The sequence below is a fragment of the Drosophila gunungcola genome, chromosome 3R (genome assembly GCF_025200985.1).
Source record: "Drosophila gunungcola strain Sukarami chromosome 3R, Dgunungcola_SK_2, whole genome shotgun sequence".
In the NCBI taxonomy this organism is placed as follows: Eukaryota; Metazoa; Arthropoda; class Insecta; order Diptera; family Drosophilidae; genus Drosophila; species Drosophila gunungcola.
In genome coordinates this window covers 17,842,901-17,867,996 of record NC_069139.1, presented here as the reverse complement: position 1 = coordinate 17,867,996, position 25,096 = coordinate 17,842,901, and the positions used below count along the sequence as shown (strand labels likewise).

The following is a 25,096-nucleotide window of genomic DNA, read 5'->3' as shown; positions in this document are numbered from 1 at the left end:
GCTGGGAAAAGCGCGGAAAACAAAGCGCTTTCCACGTTGCCCTGAAAAGTATGCCATCCACACACAACTGAGTGAGGATTTTGGGGGATTTCGGGCCAGATTACATGGCAAAGCATAACTTTATTGAGGTTGGCCTGGATCCTACCGCTCGCCCTTTCCTCCCGCCATCCTTAACCCTCTAATGCCTGGCGCGTGGCATTGTCAGCACAATCGGCGCCAGTTGAAATGGTCGCGTGTAGTCGGTAGTTTGCGGTAACCTCGCATTTTGCCGGCCTTTGTGGCGGCTTGATAGCATATCTTGTTGCGCATTTGTCCATGTACCACGGTCAATGTTCGGCCCCCGGCCAGTGTCACCCTGACGTCAGCGTGCTCCGGGGACCCCACTTTTTGCCTTTCTACCCCCCTCGACCTTCGCCCCTCGCCAAGGCCAAACAAATGCTCGTCCAATGTCGCGTGACGCACAAGGATATCGAGTCCTGCGATTGTCGTCGTCGCCATTCTGCCTTAGATGTTTTTTCCTATCTTTCGTTGTTTGCTCAGTCACGTGTTTGCCCAGCCAATTAGAGTTATAGTCCCATAAAAAGAGAGTAAGGCGGAGAAAGTAAGTAAAGCTTTGGGAGCTTTCAGGCAGCCAGGCCACAAACCATTTCGGAAAAGGCACTATTGTGGCAGAAATGTTACAGGAGCGGTTCAACTTAGAATAAGATACAGTTATATGTTCTATGTCAAATCGCTTTAGTTTTTTTTTATAAGTTGTGTGCTGTGTTAGTAGTGTACAACAAGAAAAGTACTCAAAAAAAAAAAAAAAAGTTCAAATTGCGATGAGAAAGAAAAATTAAATATTAAATTAAATAAAAAAGTATGAAAAAATGACCATGAAACCATAGTAATTACCCCACTAAAATACTATTGTAAACACAACATTGTCATAATGGTAATTTCTATCGATTTATTATATCAACTTCCTTAGGATCTTGGTTCGTCAGTGATTCAAAATGTAGGACGGTTGTTAGGTGAATTCTGGGAACATTGACTAGAAGTGCCCCATCACACGCAGGCGCTTAGGGAGTGTGTTAGAAGCGCGTGATTTTGTTGTGATCAGGCGAGGGCGGCAGCGAGGACACCGAGGAGCGGGAAGGACTTTGTTGGGGTCGCGGCGGAGGACGTTGCGGATTGATGTTGGCATTGGCCTGGCGCAGATTGGCGAAGAACTGCTGGCGCCGTGGGCCTCCTCCTCGCAAGGGTAACGTTGGAATCTCACTGGGCGACTGGTGGTTCATCTCCTCCTGCGAACAGTGCCGCATGGCGGGGTTCACGCACTCGTAGACACTCTATTATATGATATTTTATAAAATAATGATACTATTTTCTTATACATAGATACCAACCTGTTCCGAGGAGTACTGATTGTTTTGGGCAAATGCCAGCGAGGTTAGCGAGGGCAGGGCCTGCGCAATATCCGACCGCTCGATACCCCTTACGATGAGGAAGGTGCGCGGTATGAGGATGCCCACCAGTACCGCCCAACCAGAGGCCTGCAGTCCCAGCGGAATGGCCGCATCGCGCCACTGATCCCCAAACAGGGATAGTGCTATCCAGGCGACCCAAATCACCATGATGAGCACCGCCCCGATGACAATGAGGATTCCCTCGCGGTAATTGCGCTGCGACCGGTATATAGAGGGTATCAAAGCGCCCACACAGCAGAGTAGCACAAGGTCGTAGGCCAAAAGGCCCCACAGCCAACGGCCGTAGTAGATATTCTCGCAGGATACGGTCTCCGAGGCGACATGCATCACCACCAGCAGCTGCACGGACATGCCCACTTGGGCGACGACACTGAAGCCGCAAATCACCGCCTGGATATAGCCATTCACGTGGGACAGGAAGCCACCCTCGGAGCCAATCGAAGCCAGCATCACGGCTCGGCAGAGGAGCAGGGAAAAAACGAAACAGTAGACCAGAGTCATAATGAAAACCCTCACCGCACAGAGGGTATTCAATGTTTGGGCGTCCTCGAAGGTCACATGCGAATTGCGCTGCTCACCCACATACTCAATGGAAAAGGGGACAAAGGAGCAGAATACCAGGATGAGGGACAGCAGGAGCAGAATGGATGTGGCCGGATTGCCCTCGAAGACGTCGCCCAACGAGATGCGCACCACAATGAACACCAGGATGGCCAGCGTGGCAATCAGGCCGAGGATGGCGGCCGTCAGCCCAGTTGCCACCCACGTGTCCATCTTGATGCGCCAGAACATCACCGATTCGCCATCGAACAGGAAGGGATATCTTCTGTTATCCCCGGCACTGTACTGGCAGTTGAAGACCTGACCGAACTTGGTCTTCAGCTCGAGGCTGGTACTGTTATCCCGATTGTAGTGATAGTACGTGGTCACGTTGCTCACAAAATTCTGCGAGGCAATCTCGCGCAGTTCGATTCGGGACTCCCCCGTGATCTTGTCCAGCGTTAGGACTTTCTTCTGATACATCTGGAAATTCATGGAGGTGCCCAGCTTGCGCATCAACAGCCGCGACAGGATCTCGGCTGTGTCATGAGCTTGACGGTACTCCGATGTCCTCCAGTCCTCGATGAAGTTTAGGAAGTTGAAGCAGGTCTCCAGCACATACAGGTCGTTTTCCTCGTCCCGTTTACAGTGCTTGGACAGGGATCCACGCAGCCAGTTCATTAGGTCAATTACGGACCCGGCGAAGCTCAGGACTCTCGAGGGAACCACGCTTCTCCCTATCAGGATCTCGTCCAAAGTAGTGGGCGTGGTGTCCAGCTCGACGGTGGTAGTCAAGTCGATTTCATTTTCCATCAAGATGAATGCTCTGTTGGGTAGATCTATAAGACAATCATGATAAAAATTGAAAAAGTTAAGTTGATCAAAGAATATTCTTTTAAAAAGAAAATAACTTGTTTTTGGTAACTGTGCAAAACTGTAGCTAACTTAAATTAAAATTAATCAATTAAACATTGAATTATATGCTAAAATTTAAAATACCAAGACTTTCTTAAAAACTTTTTTACATTTATTAGAACACAAACAAAAATTTTAATATATTGCATTATGAAAATAAAAATGAACGTGTGTAACCAAAAACCTTGGTATAAAGAAACTAACAAACATTTAACATTAATTTATTTAAAAGTGTTAAAGGAAAGTGTTGTTCATAATATAAGATAAATATAACTTCAACCATACTGTTTAACTAAACGAAGCCATCATTTATTTACTTAAATATTTTTCTAAGACCGAAAATAATTATTTTATAATTTTATATTAAAATACATTGCCTTTTAATTTATAAATATTACGAAAAGCTTTTTACTCTAGCTTACAAACTTTAAGCCAAACAAATTGGTATGAAAACCAAATTAATCATGGCTTTAAATGCATTTAGATTTTTCTTGCTGTATTTTTATAACGTTACTAACCTGCCACAAATTCGTCATCTGTTCGATCGATGGGAACGGAAAACAGCGTTCCGTTTTCTTTGAAATTACTGGCCAGCTTATTGCCAAACATTATGTACACGTTCTCGTCACTTTTGAAGTGCATCAGGCACATGTGCTCCTGGCGGGCGGCCTCCATGAATTCGTTGTACATCTCCAGAGTTTCGGTGGCAATTTCCACGGATGCAATTTTCTCGCCCCACGGCATTTGGTGCAACAAATGTGCTACTTTGGGAAAAAGGTGGGCGCGGGTTCCTGGTATTGGCCAGATATTGTACTCAAGGTCTTTTATGGTCGACTCTAGTTGTTTGTACAGCTCCCAGTCTAGGAATATGCCCATGGAGTAAGGAGTGCATTGCTGCAGAAACTGAACCTCCTGCAGAAGTAAATTCTCCGCCAAACTGACGTTGTCTATGCTGATGGCGCGAATTCCTGTGGTAAAATGGCAAAATATAACAAAATTTTTATATATATTCATTATTACGTTTAGTACTTTGGTGAGAAAACAAACTGATTTTAGTTACATTGAATTAATAAAATTAACATAAACATTTTTAAATGTATATGGGATAAAATGCATAAAAAGTACATTAAGGCTGGGACTATTACAAACCAATTTCAAAGTCTGCCATTATGAGATTCGCCTGGTTCACTCGATTAATTACGAACAACGCCGAGTCGGGATCCTTGGTCAGGACGCTGAGCATCACGTCGCCTTCGAGTATCTTGACAAACTCCTCCTGTTTCCGAATCACCGTTCCCTCATCCGCACTGTTGACGGTCAACTGCAGACCATTGTGACATATTTCGGGCACTAAGCTGGCAGTTGTTCCACTGCTGCTAACTTCGGTTGTGGATGAGATGAGGGGGGCCAGTTGCCCGTCTACGGAGCTGGAGACTCCGTCGTCGGTGGTTTCAGCCACCGTTGTTGGGGCCTTTGTGGTTATACTGATGGGCTTGGCCGGTTGACTTGTGGGCTGCGGTTTGGTAATGCGAAGGGGAGCGGACTTCTTGGTGGGTGAGGTCACCTCTACCCCATGGCAGTCCAAGATGCAGAGCAGTGCGAAAAGGAAGCATATGAGAACTGGAAATAGAGGTCACAATTTTATAAGATTAAACTAAGCAATATATGAAATTGGCAATGGGAATGTCACATTTATTATACATTTTAAGAAACACACTTAATAGAACGGCAGTGACAATAAATTAACAGTAAATTCTTAGAAAGTCTTATTAACTCATCGAAATTACATTTCTCAGTAGTAATCTACGAAGCTCACAATGCCATTGCCAAATTTCATTTAATACTTAAATGACATTATATAAAAAATTAATCACTTGAAATTTTTTCAGAGTAAATGTATTAAGTCCCCTCAAGATGGCATTTATTCCATTGCATTTCACTTCGACTTACAACATTTACTGAGCACTCACCCACTGGTAATGGCTTCCTTCGGCCAGACTGCCACGAACTCATGACCTTCCTTTTTAAAGTTTAATGGTCTTTAATTAAACAAAAAATTGTCCGTTGATAATGAAATTATTTTCCACTCTTTTCTTCAACACGTGCGGATAGTTGGTAACATTTTAAGATCACTCTAAAACACAGAAAGAAAATTGTAAGTGGGATATTAACAATTGAAAGTAGGGTTTTGTATCGTTATGCGAACTGTTGAACAATTTTAGTTTTAGCTTTTGCCATTTGTTCCGACCACTTTAAACATTTGCCGACTGCGTGGAGAGTGTTGCACTTTAATCGCATTAAAAATTGTCACACCAGCACAGACTTTGGCTTGGCACAGTTTCCACTTTTCCTTGTCCGTTCCTTCGTTCGTGATTTTCCCCACTATCAGTGCAAAGTAATGCGGTGGAAAATATTTCTGTTTCGCATATTCTTTCACTTCGGGAAAATCAATAGAATTTTGTTTGTGGCGAATGTTGAAATTTGTTGCACCGCACTTAATACACAGATTCACGCACTGAACCCTCTGACAGTGCGAGCCACAATAGTTTTGGTTTCAGCCATGGCTGGGCAATGGCAAAAAACAAATTGAACGCCTCAGTGATTTTAGGGTCAATTAAACGATTCTCGTTTTATATTTGACCAGTGATGTACGCAGCACTCAAACCATGTATTTTGTTTGTTCGTGGACGACCAATTTGATTTGTAAGCCCCTGTGTTAACGGGTGCAGTATTGCAGTGCCCCCGAACAATGCAATTATGTTCCATTCGATTTCTTTGAGTCTTTTATTTTATTTTTGTATTCCGTTTTTCGAACCCACCCCCTGAGAAACGAACGCGGAAAACTGATGTGGCAATGTTTTGCACCTGTTTTGGCCGTTTTGTTTTGACTAACTTGGCTTAGGCCCGGCACTCGCTGGTTGTTATGGTTATTGGCTCAAACTGTCACTCGAAATCGAGTGCTTTTCGCTTCGTGTGTACATTTTTCCGTATCCCATAATTGTAAAAATAAATATGTACCCCCGAGAATTTAGTTCAAATATTGGTCATTGCAATTAGCCGACTCGCTGGTAAAAGTTTCGGGTTACAGGGTGGAAAGCAGGGTGGCCTGTCAAAGGTGCCGATCAGTAATTGCAATTTTGGCCACTCTTATGTTGAGCACTTGACAGCTTGCACAGTATTTGTTATCCACTTGGTTTATCAAAATATTTCACTTCTTTACTCTTTTACGCTATCCAATCTAAACTGTTTCCCAGTGGAACGTTGTGTGGAATATCCTTGAAAATAAAACAGACACTCGGGCCTTGGGCTTTGACATTCGTAGGGCGCTTTTCCGGGTTTCGGGGTTTTTGCATAACACTTTTTAATTAATGTCAAAGGCAGCAACTGTCGAGAAACTGCAAATTGCATGTGGCCACATTGCATAAGTTTCGTTTCAACTCTTTAAATCTGCGGTTTTTAAACTTTTATTGCTGGAAAAATTATATTAAGCTTCACTTGTTCGCCTTATTTCAGCTTTTTGGATTTTTATTAAAATGTATGTTTTATGTCGTTAGGCACGCACCAATATGTAGTCAACAGACCACGTTCACGTTTAAACTGCTTTGGCCAACTGAACCAGCGAAAGAACTGCCAGAACCGCGGCAGTCGTAAGCCCATAAAAATGCAGCTGCAGGCTAGGGTTATTGGGGGTGGTCTTAGGCCTTATTTTCCACTCGACTCATTTTCACCTGCTCGGGGGTGATGCCTTGTTTTGGCCAGCTCATGCTGTTCTTGCTATGCAGTCAATATAATATGCAGTTATTAGAGACACCAATGGGCATTTCTAAGCCGGGATTGAGATTGCCAAGGGCCAAATAGGTCAGTTTCGTATTCATCATTGCAGATCGATTCACCAGGGTTCGTAAAAAAAACTAGAGCAAAAATGCAAAGCAAATGGTTATTAATAGAGCAATTACAAAACAAACTTTAAAATGTTTGGGAAAAGCTATAGGTCCTGGATGTGTTTTTTTTTCATTTGGAAATTCGGAACTCATAATTATAGCGCAGCTATATAAAAAATTAAATCAAAATCTTTAAGCGATAGGCCTCCCCAAAATCTATAACCAATACAAAAACACAGTTAAGGCTCGAAACAGTTTGAACGCAATTTTGAACGTGTTTTTTTTCAGATCCCCAAAACAAATTACATGAATACATTGTATACACATGGTACAAGCAATAACAAGCTATTGCCAATTTTTCCGAAATATATATATGGTCCGAAACTGAAAGCTATTTTTTAGTGGTTTACGGTATCGATGACAATTTAGGACATTCCAAAAGAAAGATTTTAACAAGTATGTTATACTTGTATTAAGATGTTTTCAGGGGAATGGTTCCTCTTGCTTCGATGTTCAGGGATTTTTCTGATCTGCTAGGAAATATATAGTAAAATGATTATTTGCATTATTGACCATCTCCGGCGCCCTTGTTGGCCGTCCTTCGATTCGATTTGGGTGGCCCACGAGCTGTGGCTGGTCCACTTGGATATTTGAGCCCACAGTTGTCGTCCTCGCTGCAGGACGAAATTTCCGAGGAGAACTGAAAGTCGTCCATCCCGTTGTATGTCTCGTCCATGCTGTCTACGGGGGTTTCCACCTCGGTGTCATCTTCTTTGTTATCACCCTGACTGCCTGCAATGTTGCGGGGGTTCTTTGGTCCCGCTTCGCACAGTCCGCCGTTGGAAACTTTCTTGGGAACCAAAATGTCGTCGAGGTTGAGCAGCTGATCGTTGGCCAACTGGCCACCCATTTCGTTCTGCTGCATCTGGGTGTAGAAGCGCTTTAAGTGACCCAGTACTTTGCGCACGCCCAGCTCCGAGGACTTGGCAATCAAACTGTGGTCCGAGGACGACTTGGGCACCTCAACGCCAGGCTGCTGGGGTGCTCTTGGAGTCTTGGAGGTGCTCTGATAAGCCCCGGAGTTCTTCAGCGTAGTCTCGTTGAGGTCCCTTTTGGTGCTACTGGGCACTCTTCCGCGATTCTTGACCCCTTTGCCTGCGCCATGCTTCACCCCTAGCGATGGCTTGTAACCCAGATTTTTGCTAGCTGAAGCTGATGCTGCCAGGTTTGCCTTTGAGAGACTGATTATTTCCGGAGTCGGCTTGCCACCCATCATCGATTGGTGCTGGTAGAACATTTTATCGTACTCGGACTTCATGCACAAATAGCGGAAGTGCCGCGAGTTCTCCTCGCCGTAATAAATTACCTCTAAGGGGGGGCCGAAAATAGTTAGTAATTATCGATAATGCTAGGAGACCACCTACTACTGGTGACCTGCTCCTGCAGCTTGTCCAGGTTATCGTTTGTTTGCTTTAAGTCGCTCGAAAGCCTTTCGAATTTGTGGCTCAGATCCCGAAAGTTCTTAAACAGAGCATCAGAAATGGTGTTCTACGCGAGGAAAATAAACCTAGTTAGTAAATTTATTTTGTTGTGTTTCTATCAGACTTTCTATTTGAACAAATATTTTAAAAATTAAAATTATTTGTCAAATTTTAAGTCAAAATCATATATTAAGTATGATTTATCAAATGTTTTCTTTAATTTTTTTTTTTTTATTAAATTTACCATATTTTTCACTGAAAATCTATCAATTTTAAAAGTTTTTTATATAAATAAAAACTATAGGTACAATTTTAATATTACTCCATAGAAATTGTGGTGAAAAAAAGGTTTTTAAGAATATAAACTTTCTTAGTGGTTAATCGGCCAGTTGTCTCGTACAGTAAAGATAATTTAAATTAGCTGTTTTTTCAGTTAAGTGTATTTAAATTAGATTAAAAAGGAACCAAAAAAAAGTTGTAAAACTATTTTGTATTGGTTTTAGTAACCTGTTAACAAATACATAAATCTAGGTTATTTGCTGGCCAAACAGTGTTAAGTTATAATATTTTTATAACTTACTATATAATGAACTTGATTATGATAGGACTAGCTAAAGGCTAATAATAATATCAAAGTTGTGTTTAATGAAAGTACTAAGTATAGTTTTGGACTCACTCCTACGGCTGTTTGGACGGTCTGGCGTATCAGCTCGAAGAACTCCTCGGGATCGTCGTCCTTCTCTTCATCGTCATCGGCGGTACTCACGTGCACCTTGCTCGTCGGAAGCGGCTGCCGCCCACGCGAGTGCTTCTGATGGGGATGGGGATGCGGATGTGGATGTGGATGTGGATGCAGATGTGGATGGTGGGGCTGCTGTTGTTGGTGGTGCTGTTGCTGCTGCTGCTGCTGCTTAAGATGACTGTGGTTGGACATCTGCTGCTGGTGGAGCTGATGCTGCGGCGGATGCTGCATCACTCCGGAATGCATTTGCAATTGCATCTGGTGGACATGAGAGTGCTGGTTGTGGCGGCGCATATTTCCCTGATTTTCCTGCTGCTGGGGTACCATAAGCTCCTTTTCGGAGAACTCGCCATTATCGTCTATGGGAAAGTTGCCTCTCTGGGTGTTCCCCTTGCCGTGGTGCTGCATTCGATGTCCCTCCTTTGGCTTTACTATATTGTATACACTATTGTTCATCTTGCCATCGGCCAGGTTGAAGTGCGGCACCTTGTTGATCGGAGGCTGACGAGCACTGGCCTTAACAGACATGTTGTTGCGCCTCGAGGAGATGGCATTGTAGGGCGACGGCTGGGCGTGACCGGGAATCATCAGAGATGCAGATGGCTGCGCCATCGAGCCGGGGGCATTCCGCAAATTGGCCGCCGTCAGTGGCAGATTGGTGGTTATATAGTAATCGTTTTCGGTGACAAAACTGCGCTGCGTACGGGCATCGGCTTGCCGGGAGCTAATTGCTCCTCCTACGGCAACTGCACCGCCTGGACCCGATCTCTCAGCTCGCATGGCGGTTGTTTTGGTCATACCTGCATGCGAAATTGATACCGACTTTACCGGATGCAAAGCATCCATCTTGGAGCCGTACACCTCCTCGATTCCCTTGCGTCGACTCGGTCGCACCATTCTCATCGAAGGGCAGTCGTTAACTTCACTTAACACAATCTTTGATTCAATTTAGCCTTCGATTTCGTTGGCCTCGTGTTCTACCAACAAAAGCAAATGTACAATAATGTATAAACTGTATTTGAATTATTTTACATTTATGTATGTTCTTCGGGTGACTTAGCTTAAATGAATGAAAAATATAGAAACATGGTGAAAGATATTGCACCAGTCTACTAAGTAGTTAGGTTTGTAACTTTGTTTGTTTTTAGGTTTATTTTGTATCCCAAGAACCATAATCAAACCCTATTTAATTGTCAAACTAATGGTATTGGCTAAGTGGTGCATGAATTAAGAAAACACAAAATTTTGCTCATGGTAGCAAAAGTATTTTTAGAGAAATTTGTTATTATTATCTATTTCCGTTGTTTAAAAACGCAGCTGTGTATAACGTACGTATTAACGCAAATATCGGTTTTCGTCATATTTTTCATTTGTCGAACTAATCGGAATACTGTAAATTGTGGGTGCTTGTCAACATGGGCTTGTCAAATTTGATTAACATCCCTTTTCAAACAGTAGGTTGCTTATAAATTTACCTGAGTATGATAGATTTGGGAACGAAAATCGCATTTATATTGATTACTCACTCCAGGGCTTGACTCGCTACCCAATATATTTTCACACCTCGAACACAACTCACTTCGTTATTCAAGCCGCAGGTGGTGAGAGAGTTTTTCCGTAAATTTGTTTACCTTTTGCCGCTCAACTAACCGCAAATGGCAATGACACGGAGCAAAGGTTCAATGTTTGCGCGCTTTGCCGGAAATATTTGCCAGCTTCGACGCCAAATCAAATGCTAATGAGCTGCATCTGATTGTGGGTCCCACTTGCTACTTGCTTCTTGCTACTCGCTTGCAAGTGGTTCAACGTTCAAAAAAATTATTACAAATATTTATCCGATTATTTACCTTTGAACTGCCTCGGGGCGACTGTGGGCGAGTGTATCTAAGGCGATTGAATCGACAGCCAGGCCACGCCGGATGAATCCTTAAGCATCTCCAACTAGCTTTAAGGCCATGTCTGGACTTCTGAAAATAGACCGCTTAGCCTCAGGTTACAGACACTTAAGCCATAAAGGGAATGTAAAGCGAAAAGGATAGGCAACGGAAAGTGGCTCAATAAAGCGCTGAAGGACCCTTGAAAATTGGGTCATCTGTCCGTGGGGACTGTGCCTTGAAACGGAAAACCCAAGCCAACTCCTTTCCTCATGTCCTCATTATGCAAATTGCGCATACGACGCGTGTGCTGCGGGCCACTGCAGGAGGCCTTCTCCCCTTTCTGCCAGCAAATCATTTTGTTGACAATCTGTTGCATACGAATGTTATTAGGAACGAGATGATATCTGCTGCTATAATTTTCCTCTTATGCACATCCTTTTCCTATAAGAACAGCTCATTTAATTCGTTGTGTGTGTATTATAGTCATAAATATAAATGAACCGTGAAAGGCCGACAACAGCAGACAATAATTTGAGATACTGGCCTGCATTTGAAGCCTTGAATTTAATTTTCCTTCATGTGCAGTACATCTATATATAGCAAACTCGAGGAAACAAGAGAGGTCATACGGGCATTATTTGTTGAAAATTCGCAGAAAAGCTGCCCCTAAGCCTTTGAGTCGGATCTGAATTGCGTTGACGTTGCCATTGTCATGGAAATAAAATACCCATTACTAGTTGTTTCAGTGAAACACTCTGGTCTTGTTGTTGTTCTATAAAGTGTTCTTCCACAGATTAGCTGCAAAATGTCAACTAAATTATAGGACCATCATAGGCAAACAAAACGTGAGCCATCCGAAATGAATATTAGTCATTAGCATTATGCGGAACGATAAATTTTGATGGGCCACGGCATTAAACCAGCTTAAGGCAGAGACATTTCCAAGAAATTTATCGTCCAAGAAAGTTTGGCCCGCGGCGCAGATAAATCATCCGAATTGTGACCACAAGTCGTTCGGCAACAAATTGTTAGGCATTCGTAAGCCACATGAAATAAGAAATTTTTGTATTTTTTAATTGTGACCAGGCCAATTAAAAGGCAAGTGAGCATTGCAGCGATTTACAGAGGCATAAATTAGTCGTCTGTCAGCAAGATTTTCGGACACTTTGCGACCTCCCACCCAAAATACGTCACTTGCACGATTTTAGAATTCTATTTCTGGTAGATGGGTGAGGATTTCATAATTTTCTTAGAGTTCAGCAGTTTCTGTTAATTTGGGGTGTGTTGAAGTTTGTGTTTATCTGGTCATTTCAAGACCATGTGTATGAAAAACAAACACTACCAAGAATCATTAAATTTGATGCCATATAATGTTACTTAAATTCATTAATGAAAAAACTATTTTTTCTGAAGTATTTTTGTTTTATAAAGAGCATCCAAGAATCGTTTATATTCTTCTCGGCTATAAATATATTTATTTGAAATATACATATATTAGTTTCGCCGGCGAGTAAATAATTTTACGCCTATTTATTTGTTTAATTCAAGAGTTATTTATTGTAGTTTATTTATTTTAAAGCACTCCCGCTGACAGACGAACATGATGAGCGAGAATTTCCTCCCGCTCTCACTTTTTCTGGGCCATGTGCTTTATGACAAAATGTTCATAATAAATAAATACTACAACGATATAAATTGCCGCTACAGATATCATACAAATAAATTTGCTTATTTATGCGATGCTGCCAAAGTTTCGTACAAATTTCGCGTTTCGAATGGAGTCTCTCACTTGCGTTCTCATAAATGCAGCTGCTGTCGCTTTGTTTTGTTTCGGCTTTTTAATAAAAAATTGCTCTGACTCGACTTTGATTGTTGATGATTGTTTTCTGAATTTTGATGGATTTTTGTCACGAATTCTGAGCATTTCTTTATGTTGTTCATTTTTTAAACGTAGAGAAGATCAGTAGGGTATGTGTTCCTACATTCGTTTTGGCACATCGCAAAAATCTGAATGAAATGAAAATACAATTTCTTGGTATTTGGGTCAACAGAATTTTTTGCCTTAACTCAGTGGAATCAATTAAAGTCATAAACATGGGGATGCAATTTACAAGGCAATGTCCGAATGCTTTTATGAGGTGGGTATCTGTACCTACATTAAAGAAGGATTATGCTTCTGAAGTTTGAAAAATAGATATTTTAATTTGTTGTGTACACGATTTAAATAAGTGTTTGTCCTATGAAGTCTTTAGTTCTATAAAACATTATCTTTAATAACAATGACATAATTTAATTGTACATATTTGTAATTTTTTACGGAAATCTAGCATTACAATTCTAATAAAATGCCTTAATAGTTACTACTTATCACAATTTGATAACAAAGCTCTTGACTGTTGAATGTTGTGCAACAATAAGCTCTTGTTGGACGGCAGCAACATGTTGCATGTTGCTGGTGCACACTAAGTTTTCCCCTTGAAGCTGGCTAGCCAGCAATAATTAATTGGCCATAAATATTAACTCAACACTCGAAACGCTGTGGCTGCACATCCGCATGGAATGGTCAAGTGCAGCAGCAACATGGTCAGTGATATGTGCAGCATGTTGACAGCCTTTTCGGACAAAAAACGAGTTCGGCAACATAAACAAAAAACAGCTGTTTGGGTTGTTCAGTTGTCGGCTTCTTTAGCCGGCTGACTTAAATGAGGGGAGAAATCAGGCAGCAGGCAGCAGGCGGCAGGTCAGTTGTCGTGTGCCTTCGTGTTGCCGTTGTGTCGGCACACCAGCAACACCATCGCCAGCAGCAACAGCAACGGCAGCAACATCAGAAGCAGCAGCAGCAACGGCAGCAGCCCAAACAGGAAAATCCGCACGACGATGCCACACACAGAAATTCAGTTCAATGCGAAATTTTGTTTGAACCAGACGCGAAATTTCTTAACGCTGCGTGGCCAAAAATCGCAATCGCGTTGGCAAGCTCGTAGAAATGGTCAACAACTAAAAGAATTCGGTGCCCTATAAAAAGTGAACAATAACACATTATTAAAAAAAAAAAAAACAAAAAAAAGGTGTTTTTGCAGAGAAAAAAAGTTAATAATTAATTTTGCATATAAATCAAGACATCGCGTGTGCATCTTTGAAACACTTGTAAGACAAGATAACTTGACTAAACGAAGCTCATCGAAGTTAATCGCCTCTAGTGAAATCGCTGGCCAATTGGCAGTGCCTCTTGTTTAACACATTTTTTAACACCGAACTCAATTTCAATTTGAATTCGAAGTGTAATTTCAATTTCCATTTCGAGTGCACAATATTCAATTGGAATTGCAATTGCAATTCATGCCACGGCAAGTAGTTTGAGTGAGTATCGCTGCGATTGCGCAATTACTAAGCGCCATGCCTTGGACAACATGTCTCCCTCTTAGCGCTTAAGTATCTATTCAATTTATATATTCGTTCGCATTTAGATGACAGTGATTAATCTTAACATTTGAATGCGAATTCATGCTAAGCTCAGCAATTATTTTGCTCGCCTGGATTTCCATTCTGCGTCTGCGACTGCGACTGCGACTCAATTATGCATGTTACACCAGGATTGCAATTTGTTTTCACAAAATTTAACAATTATTTCCTATGACACAGCAAAACACTAGCTAATTGATTAAAAGAGTGCTAGGAATTTCAATAGGCACTAATAATAGACTTGCTGTCATTAGCACTTCATTTAGTTGTAACACTTAACGACTCTTTTTTGTAGTTAGTTAAATATTTATAATTTGACCGGTTTATAAAATTGAGTTTAAATTAAAACTTCAAACAGAGTTTAAGTAAAATTACCAAACTTTTCATGCTGAATTTTATTAAGTTTTATTAAAAATAGAAACGTGTGTCAGAATTAAAAAGGTTTCATGCTGAATTGTGTTTAATTAAATAAGCGTTTTTTATGTGTGTAACATTTAATTGTAATGTTAGTTAACCGGATTACTAGCATCATTTAGCAGAAAAAAATAATCCAGGATGAATTATATCAGAAATACAAAATTCGTATGTATATCCGTTATGTAATTAAACTCAGCAAAAAGAAAGTAAAAAGATTTTATTTATTTATTAATATAAAAAATTGTATCTTTGGACAAAAAAAATTTCTTATTTTGTTTAGTTGGAATAATAGGAACACGAGAAATAAACAAGGCTTACTGTTTTTACGTTAGCTTTTTAGCTTAAAGAATTTTTAAAATTTCAGCATAAGTTAATAAAATTGCTGTTAGGTTTGCTTTGTTAGGCATAATTGTTTTAGTTTTGACCATGCGGATTAACTTTTTATTGAAATTCACTACTAAGCATATGCCAGCACTTAAATTAAATATATAAAAAGTAAGAAAACCAACTCAGCTGAATACAGAAAGTAACAAAAATTTAATTATTTGTCAAATACATGACAGAACTTTTTTAAAGTAGAAACATTTCATTAGCTCTTTGGGGTGCAACAATAGTAACTGTTAAAAGGAAAACAATTTTGTCAGCTACGTTTTGACCCATTTAAATTACCGAGAATGTCCACAAGCTGTTCAAATAAATGTACTTCAACCTGAATAGACCTCAACTACAGCTGTGAGTTTTTAAGTGTAAGCCAGACCGATGTGCATGAATAAACCAAGGCAATCTCTTCGTAGCTTGGTAGAAAATGAAATTTAGTTGGGAATGTATATAGTTGACAATTTGTTTCAAAGTGGCGGTTGCCCTAACACTAAAGAATTCTTCTGGGAAAAACAGGCGAAACCACGATGGCTTTTCACTGAAACGCGGCTTCAATGGTGCTCGCCAATTAATGGCGAAATTGAGGCAAGATAAAGTTAAACAAGTGCTCTTGTTGGCGAAGAACAACTTAATTTTCGTTTGTTGTGCCAGCAAGTGCGGAAGTTGCCAAAATAGCGAGGCCCAAAGCATACAGAAGGTCTGGTAAATAGGAAACTTTACAAGCCCAAAAAAGGGGGAAAACTATCAGTGCAAAGTCAGTTAGGCGAGCAGCCAACACACATGTATACATAAGGACAACTCTATTCCCGACTTAAATCAATCACCTTCTCCGCCCACAACCACAAGTCATGTATCTTTCTGTGTGTATATGGGCCAGCGGTGTTGATTGTGATTGATCTGCGTTTAATGCCATTTTGTTGTTAGACGGAAGCGTAAAAATGGTCAGCTCGGAGCGATGATGTGGCACAAATCTCTGCCAGAGGGTCCTGCCATCCGAGGAGGCGAACTTTTTGTGGGTTGGGGGCCGTCATCCGAGCTACACATGCTCGACATATTTATGAAGTTGTGGACTTGGCCGTGGCCAAGCGTTGACATACAATCCGGCCAACATATGCGGGGTCTCCTTTTACACACTTTACGAGCTTATAAGTTTGGACCGGGCTAATCATGTCCTTGTGTGGTGTTAATAGGCCCGGAAAATGGGCATAAATAACACGGCACACAGAAAAAAAGAAACATATTTTGAATTTTTGCAACTTACTTATATTTTTTAGTACTTAGCCTGAGTATCATAACAAAATATTCTCATTTAGCTAACCTTTCATATTTTGAAAAATTTGTTTTATTTATTTAAAGGAAATCCGTATATTTATTTTCTGTGTAAAAATGTGACAGTTAAAGTTTGAAGCTCTCCTGTCTTTTGAAACTCCTTGCTAACAAAAGCTAGCTAGTGTACTGAACTAGAAATCCCTTTTAGATCCCAAACGACCATATTCACTTGCATCCCAACCCATTCACGTCAAAAACATTAGGCAAAGTGAGGAGCTGGGGCGATCCGAGCTCAAGACAGCTAGCCCAGATGTATGCAATGGAAGTGCCAGCCATATCACGTATGAGCGCTATTTGCCCAGTCCCATCCAACGCCATCCCATTCCCAAGATACATATTTGCACAGAGATACGTGCGTGTAAAATTGCAAATCGCATTTGTAGCTTTGGTTTGTTTCAATTTCCAGCGACTGACATTTTTGATGCATTGATTATGATATTCTCGGTTTTATATTTGTACTTTAGTAGCTGCTTATGCATGCTTCAAACAGCAACACGTAGAAAACAAGGGTACTTCCTATTTTGGGCAGCAAAGTCCAAAATTTGTAAGTTTCGTTGATAAATTGAGAGTATATATTTTCAAAATCCCTGTATTGACATTTCTTAAAGTATTTCTTATACAACTTATTTTTCTTAATTTCTGTTTTTTTTTTGCGAAATCATGTGAGCTAGAAATGCTTCTAACTTGCCGAATACTTGCCATTCGTCACGTTCTTATCGATAAAAAAAAGCCCCCAATTTATTTGTATCCATTTACCAGTGAACTCCAGGCTAATCGCAATTTACGTGTATCACAGACAAAAAAGAGGACCCAAAAAAATTGGAAACTTCACCATTGATTTGTCGACTTTTCAGGGTTACTTTACACTCCACAAATTTTACATGCCGATGGGTCGGAAAATAGGGAGGGAATGACATGGGATGGGCTGGCAATAACAGGAAGTTGTCTATTATACGCCCACGTTTCTTTGCAAAACACACATCGATGATTGCAATAAAGATACGCAGACAGACTGTCTATCACTTCTACTCGAGTTTTCCATTTCCCTTACATATTTATTTTCGTATGCTGCACTGCTGCCGGAAACTTCCGCCCAAAGTTTATCATCTCCAGCTGAATGTGCCACTGATTTGTTGCCACTTCAATGTGCCTAATTGAATCTTCTACATTATTTTTCGTTGTTCTGCCCACCCGAATGCAAATAAATGTAGCTAATTTATTTATTCAAGTTAAATCGTTTGAGAAATTGGGTCACAATGCCCAGAGTCAAAGTTCGTTAAGAGGAATAATTTGCTTTCTTTTAAATAAATCACAATCGGACGTTTTTTTTTGCAGGAAATTTGACACTGAAAACTCACACAAAACAGCACAAAATGGTAATTTTCATGAACATATATCAGCGAAATCCCCAACAAAAAGCATGTGTCTGCTAATTGCTAATTGCTTTGTAACAAAAGCCAACATTTAAATGCAAATGGCCCCATAAAAAATGTAGCAGATTAGGACAGCAATTTTTTTTGGTTACGAAATAGCTACATGGCAGTTGTGCAGATATTTTAAACATATTTAAGGCCTAAGCCGAATTAAATAAAAAATTCCAAAAAATAATTTACGCAATTCACATTCAATTTGTTATGTCTGCCATTATTTGTCAACTTAATGTGCCAACGTTTTGACTCTAGGGAGATTGAATTTAGGCAGAAAAAAAGATCTGATTTATTGTGGCAAAGTCCTCAGCAATAAAAGCAAAAAACAAGACAGCAAATGTCTTAAAACATGGAGGCAAAAAAGTTCCAAAAATACAATGAAGACCACCGCAAATGTGTGGCTGCTGTGCCAGCTGTCAATGATTTGTTTCAACAATTTCGCCTACGGAGTGTCTCGTTAAATGCACATAAATATTGTGATTACCTTTAATGTGCTGACAGCCAGTCTGTCCATATCCCTGTAAGGACGAATGTCTGAGCAGTCTGTTCTGCCCCCACTACCCGATTTCGTGCTGAGTTTGCCACATTTTTAATGATGTGTCGACTCTGCCTTTCAACGTCAGCCAAAGGCTTTAACATAACAATTTTCTTTTAATTCAAGCACTTATACAGCTTAATTATCCGAGAGGCTGGGGGCCAATAATTGTTGCTGACATTTTAACGGGGATTTCATTCCTTTTATTGGCCATGCAATTATGCATAAATCGCTGAGACTGACACTTCAATAATTTTAAACTGTTATTGCCTCGCCACTTATAATCTCGACGGCTCTTTAAGCAGCTATGCAATCTGAATATTTTTCAGTATGCGTAAACCAAATTCATTATTTACATTTATTTTTGCAAAAGCCTATAGCCCTAGGGAAAAGTCCGTATTAAATGGTACTTTATTTGCAATAAGTAGTTATAATGTATCGTTTAATTTTACATTTTTGTTAGCTATATTTGCACACTTTATTTTACCAAAATATTATAGTCCGCAAAGCTACTTAATTATTTCATTAAAAAATATACACATACTACTCATAATAATCAGATAATAATATAGCTAAGGTTAGGTGCAAGTGAAAAAGCCGATACATTTTTTATCGGTAGATATATTCTATCACGGAACCATTTTAATATTTGTTTAACTTTATTGAAATGCATTAGGGGTTTGCCAGTATGTTATATTAAAAAGTTTGTATTTTTTAGCTACTTAATGATTCATGTAAGCAAACAACCTTTATAACCAGATAACCAGACAAAGATAAAATTAGCTAAGGACTAACATTCCTCATTATCTTAGCCCAGGCCCATCTTTCAGCCTTTTTTTTTGTCTTACAAGCCCGCAGAAACTTAAACCACAAGTCCAAGCTTAAATGTCACATAAATCTCAGATAGGCCAAGGCCAAATTTATCGATGTTCCCCTATCGGTGCGACCAACTGTCTAATTAGGCTTTCACTCGGACAGCCAACAACAAAAAAGAGGGGTGATAAGCGATAGGGCAGACACATGTAAACAGGTTGATACCAAACAGAATGATACCAAAACAGAACAATGCCAACAGCTGGCCATAAAAACAATGTTACTCGCATTTTGTTTTCACTTTTTCGGAGCGTGGGTGTCCTAACCAAAATTGAAATCCACCCCACGCAACTTGCCAAAAATAGCAAACAATAGATAAAGCGCCTAGAGCAACGTATTTTCATCGCAATTTTTGACAAAAATTAATTTACAGATTGAGTGTCATTCATGGATAGTTTCCTGTCAACTCTGCAAAACGAATTTGTTTGCATTTTCGATTGAAACTTTAGCTGAGCATCGGCACTTGGACACCCATGTTATTTATGGTGTTATTCACACAAGCACAAGCACACAGTGTTTCAATTTCTGACACAGAGTATCAGCAATCGAGCACACCAGAAAACTTTTCTGCAACTTATTTAAATGCAGAAACTTTTGCCATCGTGTGAAACGGGGGAAGGGGTATAAGTTCTTGAGGGTGAGTGCCCTTCAAGAGTTTTTGCAGCTGACTGAATGCATAAGCTTCAATCTCTGACGCTAATCGATGGGGAAGATTGACAAGGGAGTGACTTATGAATAATGAGTGAATAGGAGTGCTAGTGAAAGGATCCCAGGCGCAGGAAGTAAGATTGAAACTTCACTCAAAGCTGGCGCACTTCTTATACTTTTGCAGAATCACCGTAAAAAAACAAAACTTTATTTATACCCCCAACTGTTTTTATTCCGAGTCCGGAAACGTAATTTCCACGCCTGCATGGGTCATTTTGCCTTATGGTTTTATTATTCACTTTATTATCTTTTATATGCAATCCAAATATTGATCCATGAATACTCCATAAATATCACGTATTACGTGATTCATTTCGGTGACGATTTCTGAGTCAACTGCGAATCACAATTTATGTTTATGTGCACATGACAGATAGACTTTGATAAGTTTATTAGTTTGCCAAAGTGTTCAGTCACACAGGGAAAATGGAAAATCGATTTATATAAGTAAGAATACTATTGACAAATATTGGAACAATTTAAAAAATACTAAGCAGCATTTTCTTATACATATTTTAGTACATTTTTATTTAAACAAATTATTTTTTATTATAATTGAATAATTTTTGGTAATTTTTTAATATTGCTTTACAACTTTTCTTGCTTTAATTTTTAGAACTTATTCTCATTATAGAAAAAACAGTGAAAAAAGGAAATACTAAAATGTGATGCAACCACTGCATTAAAAATAAGGGAAAGAATTATCTTTTTGAGGTCTAAAAAGTCAACATTTTCGAGGGGTACTTAAAACAAACATCGCAAAAGTCATGCACGTTTGTCGCCCAATTGTGTTTACATCTGGTTGATTGTGTGTGCGGACAAAGTGCTGCAATCAAAGGTGAGACACCTGGCCTCCAATGCAAAATCGCAGGTGAGGAGGACATGCGGCTGAGCCCACATGAAAGGAGTAAGCAGCATTTGCAGTCGTCGGCGCGTACGTGCCAGGCATTAGAAGTGCGATTCTGAAGATTTTCGAGATCTAGAAGTCGTCGCAATTATGCGGCATTTGGGGTTGGCTGAGGTGCCAATGGTGCCGAGATGTTGAGGCGGCGCTCCGCTCACCTGACACCGCCAGGTGCTTGCTCTAATGAGAAAGCCCAGGACTTATTTTCGGTGATTGCCGAAAATGGCATTTGCAGCATCTTGCCAAACGGCGATTGGCGGCGTTGTGCGGGGGCAGCGTTTATTGATTTTATTTGAGCCAGAAGGGAATCGAGACAAATTATTTTACACTCGAGCGATTTGTGATATGTCTGCGACCTGCCCGCCTACCATTAGCCGCCCGTGATTGACGGCATTTCCAGAAATCCCCAACGACAACAAAACATACAATGAGAAAAAAATTTGCAAGTTTAGAAAAAAATATTTATGGAAGAACGTGATATGTGGCACTAAATCGTTCAGTAATTTCTAAAAAACAAAAAAAAAAATGCTTTAAACTATTAAGTACTTTGCCTAAAAAGAGGCACTAAAATACATTTGAAAATGGGTAACACAAATTTATTTATAAGTAAAATAAGTTTTTGTAGAAATTTTTTTATTACAGAAACTATAAATTTTTATGAGAAATAACATTAATGCCCTAGAATAACTATCAACCAATTGCTTTTAGTAAATATGATACACACCCTTTATGGAATTATAATATGAATATTTTGTACAAATACCTACAATTATTTTTTTACGAAATTAAATTCTATTAAATTCTATTGACACACAAGCTCTACATTTCTTACTGTGCAGTCAAACAAAAAAAAGGCGCGACGAGTTGTCTTTAAGTTTTGGCGCCTTCTGATTTGCAAGTTCATTCGTTCTGTCAAATTAAAATGCGTGTTTTGGGCCGCACCCCTCGAGGCGGCCCTCCAATAATTACAGGGAGCAGCCCGGTGGCCCACGTGTGGCAGCTGATTGAAATCGCTGTTGTAGGTGTCAATCTTTCTTCGTTGGCCAAACAACGAAAAAAAGAAAAAGAAGAGTCTTTGGCCCGCCCGTTGACTTGTCTGCTGCTGACTTATTTGCTCATCTGGCCTCGTGCCCACTTTGATTTCTCTTTGCAAAAACTTTCAATTTGCGTTGGATACGTTTGGATGCAAGTTTTATTTACTCGTAATTGCTTTTTATAGCCGCTGCTCTCTGACTTTTGGACACTTCCTGGCCGCAACACTTGCTGCATTATTCAGCTTTTAATTAAATACTCGCGCGTGACTTTAATTGCTTGCAAATTCGCACGGAGCGACAGATTTCCAGGGGCAGGTTCGTTGACCAGGCGAAAAAAATTGAGGGCGAGGGAATCCCGCTGACAGCAGCTCCAGTATTCTGATTAATTAACGAGCGTCGGCCTTTGGGGCCAATAGGCATCGAAGCATCTAGCTCAGGACACCATGACACGCGCTTTTCTACCAGCATTCGCAGTCAAGCCGCAAACGCAGGACTTACTGTCGAGTTGAGCTGCTTACTTGGCTCTTTTCCAGGCAGTCCCCAAAGCAAAGTCCTCCTTTTTATAAGTAGCCAGTTTGGTCCTGATACTTGATGGGAAAACTATAAACTTGAATTTGCATTTTTTTTCTGCCAGCGAATTTGGTTTAGAGTGTAACAGGCAGCCTTCAACACAAAATGTGTATGTCTGTGGTGGAGGTTTTAAAATTTGTATTTTTATCCTTGTATATAATCTTTCAAAGAAGCTTACTGTGATCATAAAAACCAAGTTTTTGAATTTTAAATTTATTTTTCTACTTATAGATAATCCACCAAATAGGCTTGCCATGGCCATAGAAACTCAATTCGAACTTTATTGTTCCCATATTATACTTAGCTAACACATTTATAAAAACCAACATTTGATATATCAAGGGTAAATTTGTTTGCCAATTGAAATTAAATTGTTATAGGGAATTGTATTTAGAAAAACAAAATTCAATGTTTTCTTAGTAAATTTATATATTACTAAACATTTGATTAAAAACTCAATCTACTAATTTAGAATATTAGAAAAGCTTTGTTAATATAGTTTAAGTTGTTAAGAAGAAGATTAAGTAATAAAAATCAATTCAAAAACACTTGCAAACCTCATGATAAATTCATTATTAATTAGTAGCTCTCTTAGCTGGTTGCTAACCCAGACTTGGCAACACTGCCATCGTTTTCGAATTCGCATGGGAGTTGCGGTTGTGGCGTTTTCTATTTTCTGCATTTGCGTCTAATTAAGTCAAGTTCAAAATTCTACTTACCAGAGAACGCGTTGCTCTCACAGCAGTTAGCAATGTATGTGCCCTGCATAATTTATACCCACGGCGCGTATAGCTCACTCTTCATGGTCTGTTCTATATACGCCTGATGACTGAGAGACAGCCACTGGAGGGCTGTGGTTAAGCGTTCACGGCATTTGGTTTTCATTAGCTAACTAGTGGAAGCTATCAGCTAAGTGATTTAACTGTTGAATATTTGCGAATACCGAATGCGTTGAGGTTAGCCCTGCAAAATGGCTTTGGGGGCCGAACGAAATGGAAATTTATTATAGCGCCCACACAACTCATTCGCCAGGAGAAACAATTACTTGCAGTGCATACCTTGAATACGCATAAATAATAATAATTTCCCAGCAGAGCTCTGGAGTTTCTTCCCCGTTTTTCCCCTTCTCGGCTAATTAACACCCTCCAACCACTTTGGCGATTACTTTTACGCAGGTATCAGCGGTTTTCTCTGGACCAGCATGAGCTGATGGCAGCATAATTTATTTATAATTGACTTAATAGACTTAACCATCCCTCGTCACTCAGCACTCGGTATTTATTTCAATCGAATTAATTATGTTCTCCGATTTATGACCGTGTTTTTATTCACACCCTTTGCTGGTCAAAAAGGTAAAGGTAAAGGCAAAGATGGAACCCTTTCAGCAGACATGCCATCCCATAATGTAGATATCTTTTTTCAGGGCCCTGTCATTCCCTCTTTGCTTGCCAAAGATCAATCAAACACCTAAGTGTGTTCGCACATTCGGGAAACTTGACAGACAGACAGATAGACGGGGTTAAAAGTATTTATAAATTATTGTATAAACTCATAATAAATGGGTGTTGTTTTGTCTCTCGGGTCTCTGCTTAAACATAGAAGGCAGCAAAATGGAGCTCAGCTGCCCACGCCAGGTGTCAGGGCAACACGTCGTATACTCAATTCTTTTTGCTTTTCTTTTGTCTGATTGCCAGGCGAGAACAAACTCATGTCTATGGCTTTAGACTTTGGCTAAGCACGCGCCCGTCAGGTTCTGCACCCCGACTTCATTCATAATGTCTGGTCTCTGGGTGGCCGATAAGAAAGTCAAACTTTAAACTTAAACATTGAAACTTTAAACATATCACGGACCAGGGCAACTTAATCTCGTGTGGCAAATGTTTTGACGCAATTTCGCCCAACACATTTTCCATTTACATACATTTGTCTAACTTTTAGGCCAAATGGATGGCGTTTCGGGGTGGAAATGGAAAAGGTTGACGGGGCAGCAGCTGACATTCCCTCACTTTCGGCTGGCGGCGTCTTCATTGTTTTGCAAACTGTTTTACAGGTGCTACAAATTTGAATATAAATACACAAGCAGCCAGCGAGCATGCTGTGTGCAATAATAAAATAAAATGCCATTCAATGGCGCCGCCGTGTGGCACTGTGGTGACTTTATTTTAACCTTAAAGACAAACAAAATTAATTTTGTATATTTATAGGAAGCTATTACATTTTTGTTAATTATTGTTTCTAAATTAATTGAGAAAGCCTTATTTGCACGTTAATAAATTGTTCTTGATTATGTAATACAGAAAAAGTGAATTGGAAGATAATATATATTTTCTCAAATAAAAATAATATAAAAACAATTGCCATTTAATGTTTTATACTATGTAAAGCTTATATAACAAAAAGTTAACCGTATATCTTGAAAACCAAATTCTATATCCATGATTATAGCCTTTATATTTCAATTAATTTTCGGAATAAAATAAAATTGTAAAATTTGATTAAAGAATATTTTGCTTGAGCAAAGAATGTTAGAAAATGGCAACTCTTTAAGCAGTTA

At 39.7% G+C, this 25,096-nt stretch overlaps 3 protein-coding genes across 8 annotated transcripts in view; 1 reads left to right on the top strand and 2 right to left on the bottom strand.

The window, feature by feature from the left end:
• Positions 1-920: 920 nt before the first annotated feature.
• Positions 921-6,509, bottom strand: LOC128266258 (protein bride of sevenless). 4 transcript variants are annotated; one of them, XM_053002652.1, is made up of 6 exons: positions 6,487-6,509; positions 4,895-5,056; positions 4,074-4,544; positions 3,443-3,892; positions 1,389-2,848; positions 921-1,331 (listed from the first exon to the last, which is right to left on the bottom strand). In XM_053002652.1, exons 2-6 carry the CDS (start codon positions 4,935-4,937, stop codon positions 1,074-1,076), a joined length of 2,682 nt encoding a protein of 893 aa, XP_052858612.1. In that variant the 5' UTR covers positions 4,938-5,056; positions 6,487-6,509; the 3' UTR covers positions 921-1,073. The 4 variants fall into 4 exon arrangements, with proteins under 4 accessions (XP_052858612.1, XP_052858611.1, XP_052858610.1 ...); XM_053002651.1 differs by lacking the exon at positions 6,487-6,509 and adding an exon at positions 5,943-6,120 and having other exon boundaries at positions 4,895-5,058; XM_053002650.1 differs by lacking the exon at positions 6,487-6,509 and adding an exon at positions 5,590-5,682 and having other exon boundaries at positions 4,895-5,058.
• Positions 6,510-7,060: 551 nt separating this feature from the next.
• On the bottom strand, positions 7,061-10,170 carry LOC128266437 (lateral signaling target protein 2 homolog). 2 transcript variants are annotated; one of them, XM_053002955.1, is made up of 4 exons: positions 10,061-10,170; positions 8,963-10,005; positions 8,230-8,353; positions 7,061-8,173 (listed from the first exon to the last, which is right to left on the bottom strand). In XM_053002955.1, exons 2-4 carry the CDS (start codon positions 9,929-9,931, stop codon positions 7,371-7,373), a joined length of 1,896 nt encoding a protein of 631 aa, XP_052858915.1. In that variant the 5' UTR covers positions 9,932-10,005; positions 10,061-10,170; the 3' UTR covers positions 7,061-7,370. The 2 variants fall into 2 exon arrangements, with proteins under 2 accessions (XP_052858915.1, XP_052858914.1); XM_053002954.1 differs by having other exon boundaries at positions 8,963-10,105.
• A 3,413-nt stretch (positions 10,171-13,583) lies between these two features.
• LOC128266321 (cardioacceleratory peptide receptor) overlaps positions 13,584-25,096 on the top strand; it is a 36,355-nt gene continuing 24,842 nt past the window's right edge. The window contains exon 1 of one of the 2 annotated variants that reach the window (XM_053002766.1): positions 13,584-14,265. The gene's annotated coding sequence lies outside the window, so the exon portion shown is untranslated. The remainder of the gene's footprint in view (positions 14,266-25,096) is intronic. The other variant, XM_053002765.1, reaches the window with a different exon arrangement.